A 12,108-nucleotide genomic window follows, 5' to 3' on the forward strand; every position below is an offset into this window, starting at 1 on the left:
GCAAGTTTAATCTTGAAAATTATAAAAATGGAGATATCAAAAGATAACAATTATTAAAACTTGGAAAACTGAAAATGCATCTACAAAGAAAGATTTGATATAATATTACTAGAATAGAATTGATTTATTTTAGAGAAAGAAAAGCAACTCGGTTTACAATATTTATAAATAATATATAATATATAAAAATATATGCAATCATTTAAAAATTACTGATTTTTACTTTTTATGGTATAAATTGCGGCATGTGGCTCAATATCCTAATAAGATGAGTATCAGATTTTTATAAAACATACAATATCGTTTACTTAATAAGTACTTATCTAATTTTTGTTATTACATAATTCCTTCAAATACTTTTTGCTTAGTAACTTTTTTATTTTAAAAGATCTTCAGCACAATGACAGTTGCTCCAAAAAATTAAAAGAACTTTTGCCCATAGAATATGAAACATAGAAAATTTAAACGATTTCCGCTATGCGTAACGCGCCGATACGCTCTCTGTTGGCAAGAGTCCTGAGTATATTTTGCGCATGCGCACTACAATTATTTATTATAAAACAAATTTGTAGATAATTAAGAAATTATTTACTCACAAACAATGAAAATGATATATTTGTAAATGACAAACGATTTCCAATCAATTACAGTTGTCAGTTATCACAAAATCTGTTTATTATAAAAAATTACTAAAAAGTTCCGGCTCACATTATGACTAAAATAAAATTGGTAATTACAAAAGAACTAATTTGTCACAAACGTTAAAAATAGACTCACAATCAACCACAAACGATTTACAAACGAAATACACTAAGAAAAATGAAAAATAATCATATTTTATTATTCCTTCCGGCTAGCTTCATGTATGTAGGTATGTGGCGGCCGGCGTTGAAGTCGGTAAAAAAGAAAACGCCTTCAAGAAAATTCTCAACGCCGCCTTTATCAAATCATGCTTGCTGTTCATTTATTATATTTAAACAAATTCAAATAACTTCTGTAAACATTCATTTCTTAATTAATCCTCAAACCGAAAAGACATGTAAGCTTTTAGTATTCTATTTCAAATATATAATTATAATTTAAACTCAAATCGTTCAATTTTAATATGGATTAAAACTCCATATTCTGGTGAACCCGACGTGATTTAAAAGAATATATTCGGCAGTAATAACTTAGTTGCGCAAAGAAGGAAAACCTTAATTTTCTCTAACAAAGAAATGTTCACCTGTTCACGAGAGAAGACTTCAAATGGAACCGGAGGAACCAGAAGCAGTGCAGTAAGCATCATCTTTTTTAAATCCTCCTGAGGCAAATGTTGAAACGGCTCGTCTGGTTATAAGCATGATTTGATAAAGGCGGCGTTGAGAATTTTCTTGAAAGCGTTTTCTTTTTTACCGACTTCGACACCGGCTGTCACAGGAACAAATTCACGACTCTTCCAGAATAAAAGCAAAGCATCTTGTTTGGTCTTGTTGGATCCGTAACATTGTGGATTTTGCTCGTCTTTGTTCGTGTATAAACATACGCACATAATGCTAGACGGATCAGATATAAACTACAGTTTAATTTCTGCGGTTCGTAATGGGGATTTAAAAAAAGTACGCGAGTTAATCAATTCTTACGGTCTATCTTATTCACAAGCATGGTCAGAAGGATACGTTTTACTCCGTGATGCTATTGCAAATGAACATACAGAAATTGCTAGACTACTTTTAATAAATGGTTCCAAAGTTAACAGTAAAAATAAAAATAAAAACAAGAAACCCTCTGATACTCCACTTCATTTAGCTGTTATGAAGGGTAACAGAGAAATTGTTGAACTGCTTCTAAATAGAGGTGCTGATGTTAATGCTAGAAATGCACACAGTTTGACAGCGCTGCATGATGCGGTTGAAAGAGGAAATGTGGAAATTACTAAACTCCTTTTGAATCGAGGTGCTAATGTTAATGCTGTAGACAATTACGGTAAAATTCCACTTTATGTTGCTGCTAATAAAGGATATGTGCAGATTGCTAAAGATCTTCTAAATCATGGGGCTTATACTCATTCTGTATGTACTTTAAAAGAGTGGGAGGGGTATACGCCACTACTTTTTGCCTCTGAAGGTGGAAGCGAAGAAGCTGTTAGATTATTTTTGAGTAGAGGTGTTGATGTTAATGCTACCGCGAAGGATTGTTTAACGCCACTTCATGTGGCCAGTAAAGCAGGATATGAAACAGTTGTAAAAGTACTCCTGGAACATGGGGCTAAGGTTGATGCCCAGGATAAGAATGGCAAGACTGCACTGTATCTTGCTGTTGAACAAGAATATTCAAATATTGTTAAGGTTATTTTAAAGTATTGTCCTGATATTAATAATGAAAGCAACAGAAGCTCTCTTGAAGCCGCAGTATACGGGTATAGAAAAGAGATCGTTGAGACTTTTCTTCAACATGGTTTTACTGTTAATCCTAAAGATATAAAGAATCCTAAATTGCTGCATACTGCTGTTGAGAAAGGATATTTGAAAATTGTTGAAGACCTGTTGAAGTATGGTGCTAATGTTAATACATTACACAGTTCAATGTATAAAAAAGGTTTTACGCCTCTACATAATGCAGCCAACAACAAGCAAAAGGAAATGGCCAAATTATTGATAAACTATGGAGCTAATATTAATGCTAAAGATGCAAGTGAAAAAACTCCAATATTTTATGCTATTGAAAACGTTGATGCAAAAGTCACCAAACTACTTTTAACTAATGGAGCTGGTATAAAAGATAGTCCTGAGTTACTAAGTATTGCTGTTAAAAAGAAATGCAAAGAAATTGTTGAAATTCTTTTACAACATGATGCTGATATTAATGCTACTGATGAGTGTGGAAGAACAGCCTTATATTTTACTGCTCTTGATAAAGAGAGAGAAATTGCTGCATTGCTGTTGAGTAAGGGGGCTAATGTTAATGCTAAAACTAAAGATGGAGAAACAACACTTCATGCTGCTATTGAGAATGGATGTACAAAAGTATTTGAAGCTCTTTTGGAATACAATGCAGATGTTAACTATGTAGTAAAAGGTGATGTGACACTGCTTCATGTTTCTGCTCAGAAAGGAAATGAGGTAATTAGCAAAATGCTTTTAAAGAAAGGGGTCGACGTTAATGCTACACGAAAAGATCGAATGACTGCACTTCATATTGCTGCTAAAAACGGTCATTCGCAAATTGTTGAGATTCTCTTGGAATTTGGTGCTGAAGTTGACTTTAGAGATGAGTATGGTAGAACAGCACTTCATATTGCTTCTAAAGAAGGATATGCACAAATTATTAATGCTCTTCTAGAATATGGTTCTGACATCAACATTATAAGTGAAAGTGGTCATACGCCACTTGAATATGCTATGCTTAATGCTGAATACTTTCATAATAGATTTGATCATCAATTTAATAACTATAATACTGATAGTGATTATTATGAGCCTGATCGTGATTATTATGATCCTTATCGTGATTATTATGATCCTGATCGTGATTATTATGATCCTTATCGTGATTATTATGATCCTGATCGTGAATATTGTGATCCTGATCGTGGCATTTTCCCTTGTGAAGGATATGCTGAGATCCTTAAACAGTACATAGTTAAAGTAAAAACTGCAGGCTTATACGTAAGTGCAAGAAATTTAAGGTTGATTAATTTCGATGAAACTAGGCTCATGGAAATTAGTGACAATGAAATTAGTGACAATGAAATTAGTGACAATGAAATTAGTGACAATGAAATTATAGGCATTAAATTTAGCAATTTTCAGAGGGAATGTAAAGCAGAAATAGAAATTATGACAGGCGAGAAGATTGATAGTAGCAATACTTCTTTTTACGATATCCTGACAAAGAGTATAAGTCAATTAGCAATATATGCAAGGAATAAAAATATAGTACAGGCCTTGAAATCAGATGATTATAAAACGAAATTTCCAATATATGCTAGTGTAATAAATGGTCGATTTAGGAGGGGCATAGAAAAAAAAAAGTTACTGGAACAATGCAATATGTTTTTCCATTCTCTCTGCGAAAGCCTTCTTGAATTACCAACTTATTGTACTGAAAAAATATTGAGTTACCTGAATGGTGAAGATTTAAGAATTTTAATAGATGCTTGCAAGCCTTTGAATAGCCCTAATACCTATATTAGCGATGTGGAACATGCCTTAGTTGTGAAAGGTAGACAGATAGAATTTCTAGATACTAACTAGAAGTTTGACGTCAATATTTACTGAAAAATTCATGTTAATCTGTGTAATATTTATTTCTGCAAAATCGCTAGTGACATGGCAAAGAATACTACTATCTCGATAAGGTACCAAATAACAGAGAATATAAGAAGCTGGATATTAAAACGGAAATACACTGTAAAAGATTTAGTAAATAAAACAGGTATAGGATACTATACGCTGTTAAGGTATGCAAAAGGAAAATGTGGCATTCTAACTAAAAATTTAAAACGTATAACAAATGAATTGTCAGTTTCTATTGATAATCTACTTAGTCACATGCATTGTTCAACCTGGCTCCTCACAAGGGGACCGCCAAGGTGAGGACATCGCTTTTGGATCGGCAGTAGGTACAAGTTGTAGTATACATACAGTGTTATAAAACCTTCATTGGTTTTGATAGAATGGGCCTTTGTTTTCGAGATACAGTAAAACCTGGATAAATGCAACGAAAGAATGCTTGGATAAGTGCAACATCGCTATCCCCTCCACTTGGGGGGATCCCCCTAGACGAACCGAGCCACTCGACGAGAAAACCGTGTAATATGATCCTACCGTAATATTGGTGTGACTAATACTAATTCAACGATAAAACCTTTTTATTTTTAACCTTTTCTCAATGAAACTTTTACTAACGCATTTGTGAGATTTTTCTGATTAAAATGATACCAAACTCGATATAGGTTGAATTATATTTATAAACAATAGTAATAGAATAAACAACATAGAATTGACACCACGACTGAATATAAATGATGTCGGCTAAATACAAAAGATGTGTACGGACACAGAATCGGCATGTCGGCTGAATACAAAACATGTGTACGGATACAGAATCGGCATGTCGGCTGAATACAAAACATGTGTACGGACGCAGAATCGACACCTCGCTTGGATAAATGCAACATTAAATGCCCAGAATTGACACCTCGCTTGGATAAATGCAACATTAAATGCCCAGAATCGCCACCTTGCCTGGATAAATGAAACCTTTGAAACTAGAGCCGACATCGCTACTGGTTTTGATTTCGATCTCTGTTGCTTTTCGCCAACCTTTAACATCAATTTTAGCAAGTAATTATAATTGAAACTATATCGTGTTTGGTACCATTTTAATCAGAAAAATTTCACCAATGCGTTAGTAAAAGTTTCAATAAAAAAAAGTCAAAACCAAAAAAGTTTTATAGTTGAATTAGTATTAGTCACACCGATCCGTTTCGGCTCTTTCCTTTCATCATCGGACCTCTCTCTTTCCGCCACTGTCTGTCCCTTTCTACGTTCACGCTTGGGTGGTCGTCGCGTGTAACCCGAGATTCGACACCTCGCTTGGATAAATGCAACCATTGGGTCCCAATCTTGGTTGCATTTATCCAGGTTTTACTGTATTGCAGTTTAAACAATTCTGTGCATATGGTATTTCAGTTGTGAGAAATGGCTTACAACAACGGCGCCGTAGGTCAGTGAGTAAGGTAACGGACTGGAAGTCTGGAGGTTTCGCGTTCAAAAGCTATTTTTGGCTGTTAAAATTTTTCTTTAGAATGATTTTTTCCATGCAATTTGTTTCTGATTTTATTCCATATTAATTTTAAAACAAAGAAATATTAGTAAAAACATTTGTGTATAAAAAAATATTGTATTTCTGATACAGTGTATTGCTCGCGTCTGGTAGTAATTTTGCATATATATATTGGAGAAATATTTTTCTATTCGGAATTGTTATACCAAAGGTATCGACGCCTGGAATTTAGGATTTTGTACTTGTGGAAAGGTTGCGTTATTACAATGTGCGTGGTGTGCGAATAAGTTGTGCTTCCATTATTTTTATATGTATCACCTTCAACATTATGCACAATTCCAGGCGTCAATACCTTCGGTGTAACAATTCCGAACAGAAAGACATTTCTTCAGTATATATGTATATGCAAAATTACTTCCAGACGCGAGCAATACACTGTATCAGAAATACAATATTTTTTTATACACAAATGTTTTTACTAATATTTCTTTGTTTTAAAATTAATATGGAATAAAATCAAAAACAAATTGCATGGAAAAAATCATTTTAAAGAAAAAAAGATTTTAACCTTCAAAAAGAGGTTTTGAACGCACAACCTCCAGTCTTCCAGTACGTTACCTTACTCATTTTTTTTTTTTTTTTTTTTAAATCGGGATATTGTTTTTGTTAACAGTGGTACATATATTAGTCCTAAGGCTACGAGAATACAAAAACTAAACGAAAAAAAAATTCAGTGCAATCTTTGGGGTATCACAGCCAGCTTGCCCGTTACAGGACGGGACTCGGAGGCTAACTCTAAATATTAACAATCACATGGTCAACTTATAAACTAACGTATTGCCAGAGTATATAACGATATACTCAAAAAAAAATAAGTGCGAGGTAACGCTTAACGCAAAAGGGAAAAAAAAGTACAAAAGGAGAAAAACCCCACGGATCAGTCTTGGGCAAACTTAACCTAACTTAAAAGAAATAGAGGCGGGAGGAATATGTACAGGGGATGCTTATAGACTAAGGAAAAATGAGAGAAGAGAGACAGGGGGGAGTAATATACAAGGGGCACAGCACCCATCTGGCTTAACTAGATCTTCGCGTGCGGTTCATACGCGAAATAAGGGCGGGTAAATGGGCACTATTTAAAGATAGCCACCAAAATTTTTTAAAATTAGATCTGGAAAAATCCATCTTATCTCGGCGCGGGACGGCCGCGGAGTATTTGAAGTTGGCACAACCTGGTCTAGTATCAGACACGTCGAGCGCGATCCGCTTGTCGGCTCTATTACGCCGCCAGTGGTAGAGGATTGGCATGTTATCCGCGTTTTGGATAAGGCCATTATTGTCGCAGTAGATAAAAGCCTGCGGTGTGACGTAGCCCGTGGATAATTGTCGGAGTGCGTAGGAAGGCTTGATTTCAGCAAGCTGCTGGACCATAGGGTTCTGAATCTCAGGAAGTTTACAGAAGTAGTTCCTAGTAAGTTTTAAAATAAAATTATCGATTCTAGGGATATCTGCCGTATTATATATATACGAGTTGCTTATGAATCGCTGGAAATTAGAGCGCTGTGACCGATAGAGTCTTAAGCAGGCTCTTAGACACCTTCGTTCGAATGCACGAACCTTTTCCATGATCGTGTGATTGCAGTTCCACCAGATGGGAGCTGCGTAAGAGATGATTGGGCGTACCAACAATTGGTATAGGATGATTTTAGTTTTGCTGGATAGGTGCGCATTATGGAATATCCTTCCATTTGCTCGGAAAGCAGCACGAGCTTTAGTTAGTTGAAGGTCAACGTGAGTGTTGCCCCGTAGGAGATAATCTAGATGATAGCCTAGATACTTAACTGAGCTTCTGTGAGGAATGGAAATAAGCGCGTCGGAGCCCGGAATAGAGGTTTTGATACCGAAACAATTAAGCCCTCTTTTATTGTTGGATGAGAGGCGATCAACAGGCTTGCTAAACAAGATAGTCTCACATTTACTTGGGTTCAAACGCAAGTTCCAGGTAGCGAAGTACGAGTTAATTTTATTGACCGTAAGTTCGAGGGTAGTCTGGACAGCGGAAGCTTTATTGCATGCAAAATAGACGATCGCGTCATCCGCAAAAAGAAGAAGATACGGGAAACCGGGCTGATTAAGATCGAAAAGCTTGGGAAGGTCGCTAATAAGGATGGAGAAGAGTATGGGGGAATTGACAGTTCCTTGCTGCAGTCCTTCGTGTATGTAGTAGGCTCCAGTTGATAGCAAAACACCGTCTGTAGTACGGAAAGACTTGTTTCTAATCATGTCCCAGATAATATGGACGAGCCATCGGGGAAAGCCCTCCTTAATAAGCTTGAAGATCAAGCCATCGATCCATACAGAATCGAACGCCTTTTCCAGATCGAGGAGAGCGGCCCCTACGAAGCTGCTATTACCAACCTTAGTGTTAAGGTCCGAGACTAATTTATGTATAGCATGCGTTGTGGAGTACTGATATTGTGGATATTGAGCGCTTTGCAGTAGGAGGCTATTAATGAATTGATATGTGCTTCGTAAACTTTGCTAATAGCCGGCGTGAGGCTGATAGGGGGGCGATAACTAGCAGGGTCGTTAGGGTCCTTGCCTTTTTTGAGGATAGGGACAACCTTTGCACACTTCCAGGCGGAGGGAAAGTAATTGTGGTTGAGACCTTACTCATTCACCTACGGCGCCACTGTTATAAGCCACCTCTCACAACTGAAATACTATATGCACAGAATTGTTTAAACTCGAAAACAAAGGCCCATTCTATCAAAACCAATGAGGATTTTATAACACTGTATGTATACTACAACTTGTACCTACTGCCGATCCAAAAGCGATGTCCTCACCTTGGCGGTCCCCTTGTCAGTGTATTTCTTGGCCTTCGAGTGATGAAGCTCAACTTACAATGCGTAAATTTGAAGAAAATAGTGGTTTTGTACGAACGATTGGCGCTATAGACGGAACATACATTAAAATTGAAGTACCTAAAGAAAATTTTAAAGTGTAACAATGGTAAAAAAGAAACTTCGCGAAAGCGACGCAGTCTGGAAACGTCCAGACGATTTCGAGAAAACCGACGATAGAGTATCGCGGGAGACAGGGACGCGAGGCGCGAGCGGAGACGCGGAACGCGAGCGCGGAAAACGCCAAATTCATTCCTGACGACGAGATCGTTGATTTCGGCGACCACGGATAGCAACGAGCGGATATAAAATAAGGGCTCGCGGCGGCCTCGGTCTACTTCGCCTGCTGTTAACAGAGAGAAAGGACGAGGTAAGACCATCGGCCGCTCTTGGTCAGCAGGTTAGGGACTCCGGCAGGAGAGTACGGCGATAATACCTGGACGCCTGCCGGAGAAGAGAGAGAGAGAGATCCCGATAGGAGAGTTCGGCGATAATTCCTGGACGCCTACCGGAAGAAGGGAGAGTACGGGAGACCTGTTCCTGGACGCTCGACCGACACGGAGAGTACGGCGATAATACCTGGACGCCTGTCGGTCTAGAGAGTACAGAGCATCTCCTGGACGCCCTAGTAAAGTTAGCTTTCGAGACGCCCGTTCGATATGGAGAATTCGGCGATAATACCTGGACGCCTATCGAACGGGAAAAGTATAAGCATGGCGCTCCTTGTAAAAAACTTTGTACGAATAAATAAAAAGGAAAACTGTATCCTACACCCTGTAACCTCACCTAATCCAATAAATCCTATCTATTCAACAGATTTCCTTGCATTTTCAATTAACGATGGCTACAAAAGTTTATATAAATCGAAAAGGATACCATTCCATTCAACTTCAGGTAGACTCTTACTACAGTATCTATAAAAGTTATGTATTAATTTTATTTATGCTTGTATTCTTAATTTTTTTATTGATTGTAGGTGGTGTGTAATCACAGGGCAATGATTACTCATTGTTATGTGGGTCATCTAGGATCAGTTCATGACCGGGGAGTCTTCAGACAATCGGAAGTTGCTGAGTATTTAAATGATGACTGCAAATTTCCTTTTGAGAATCATTTAGTTGGAGATTCTGCGTATGAATTACATCAGCATCTCTTGGTTCCGTTTAAAGATAACGGACATTTAACCGCTGCACAAAAAAATGTTAATTTCCGTCAATCGTCTGCAAGAGTTGTTGAAAGATGCTTCGCACTATTAAAAGGCCGTGTGCCGTATGCGTAGTTTATTATATTGCTTGCCTATGTCTCGAATCAATCTAATGGCTATAAAAGAAATTTTATTATAAATACTTTCTAAAGATATTATATTCATGATTACAAAATGCTTACAAAATACTTGAATTTATAACTTAAATATAAAATAGTAATAGTATTTCTAAGAACTAGGTATAAATCATTTTTAGTAATTTAAGTAATTTAGTATTATGTTTTTAGTATTTAAGTATATTTTCTTTTTATTATACACAGTAAAAACAATATATACATTATCTCATATATTATTATTATAATTCATATATTATAATTCATTTGTGCATCGATAAATAACCTTAGATGTTTTCCATGCGGAGATATGATGTCTGTATCAATGTCCCCCAACTCCCCCTATATAATATTACGATTTATATATATATAATAACATTTTAAATTTACCTTCTTCACATTCAGCTGTTGAAATTTCATTAACTGTATTTTCCTTATTTTCTTCTAAAATTGTTGCATTTAAGAGAGTTAAATTTAAGAGAGTTATGCAACAAAACAAATATCTGTATATAAATACGACATGTAAGGTTATGTAATTGTATTGAACAAATCCCTAGACGCGAGTTTTCAAATTACATCGTCATTTCTAAACAGAATGCAAAAAAATTTGAGGGACGTGTTCAGGAGGCTCTAAAGAATATTAGTCTGGTCCTTATATTACCCAAATCGTCAAAAAGTTCTAAAGTATTGAAATTTTTGTCTGTCAACGGTCAACAAAATAGCGGATCGGACACACCTGCATTGATTTATTCGTAATATAAACATTTCTATGAATCGTATGTAGAAATAGGTACTAGACTAATATTCTTTGCGTCGGATAGAATAAAACGAGCATCCAAGGGATGATGTACAAGTCTCCAGGTAGAAGTAATTTGAGAACTACGATTTTCACTCCCAAAAGACGTCAAAAAGGTAAAACAGACCACAAATTTAGTTCCTCGTTTTTTCTGTAGGGCGCAGTTTGTTCGTTTTCTGCGCTCGACCGCGCGCTCATCGCAGCCACAGTATTATGTGAATATGTGTGCGTCGACCGGTCGAAGCTGAACATCTCTTTGTTACCGGTTGGGGTGTCATTATTGGAGTACCCGGTCACCGACAAGATATTGTTAAAGACTGCCATCCTTATGGGAGGTTGCGGTGGCGAAAAAATTCGACATTTTCTTACGCCCTCTAGAATATATTGCGGCCGCAGTAAGAAACAGAACCTGAATCAGTGAGTTTACCAACGACGAGTGTCGGTGCTGAACTGTATCATGAGACATGAGATGATATTTTATCTGGTCAATGCTATTATTATTTCTTCGGTGATTCGAGTTAAGTTCGTTTTACAAACCTTTCGAAGATATTTTTTAAGACGTAAAATATTTTAAAGGAAGTAACTTAATAACCTTCTTTAGTTCATTGGAAATTATTTTTTCTCTAGTTCTAAGTGTAAAGTATGTGTTTTTAAGGTAAATAAATATTCATTTAGAAAAAATGATGAATAGAAAAAAAAATTAGAAAAAAAAATTATTTTCTTCTAATTTCATTTAGAAATCATTTAGAAATAAAAATGAATAAAAAATATTACATAGGTTCTGTAAGATATAATCAATAATAATAATGTAATAATCATAATAATCATAATAATATAATAAGTAACAGGTGTCGAAAAGAAGAGAAATGTATTTCAATAAAATCTTTTATTTAATAGTAAGTAAAAGCTGGATAAGTGCAACAAAAAATTGGCTGGATAAGTGCAACATCGCTATCCCCTCCACTTGGGGGGATCCCCCTAAGCAAACGTAGACACTCGACGAGGAAGCCGTGTAATACGATCCGAACCGTTATATCGGTGTGACTAATACTAGTTCAACGATAAAACTTTTTTATTTTTAACTTTTTCTTAATGAAACTTTTACTAACACATTTGTGAGATTTTTCTGATTAGAATGATACCAAACACGATATAGTTTGAATTATATTCATTTATTTATTTATTTATTCTGAATATGCTGCTAAAGTATTGACTGCAAATTAGGTGCTTTATGATGTTAGGAACAGCCCGTGATTTCCATGAAACCGAACAGCTCCTTCCTATTGAAAATTAAAGTAATTTACAAGCTAACAGTAATAA

The 12,108-nt window shown here is 36.0% G+C and overlaps 1 protein-coding gene across 1 annotated transcript; it reads left to right on the forward strand.

The window, feature by feature from the left end:
• Positions 1–1,303: 1,303 nt before the first annotated feature.
• LOC117610187 (uncharacterized) lies at positions 1,304–8,610 on the forward strand. The gene is made up of 2 exons (XM_034337260.2): positions 1,304–7,240; positions 7,412–8,610. Exon 1 carries the CDS (start codon positions 1,533–1,535, stop codon positions 4,233–4,235), a length of 2,703 nt encoding a protein of 900 aa, XP_034193151.2. The 5' UTR covers positions 1,304–1,532; the 3' UTR covers positions 4,236–7,240; positions 7,412–8,610.
• Positions 8,611–12,108: the final 3,498 nt, after the last annotated feature.

Source organism: Osmia lignaria, chromosome 13 (genome assembly GCF_051020975.1).
Source record: "Osmia lignaria lignaria isolate PbOS001 chromosome 13, iyOsmLign1, whole genome shotgun sequence".
NCBI lineage: Eukaryota > Metazoa > Arthropoda > Insecta > Hymenoptera > Megachilidae > Osmia > Osmia lignaria.

Coding starts and splice junctions, on each gene's coding strand:
- LOC117610187 (XM_034337260.2), top strand. CDS start 1,533: ATGCTAGACGGATCAGATATAAACTACAGTTTAATTTCTGCGGTTCGT.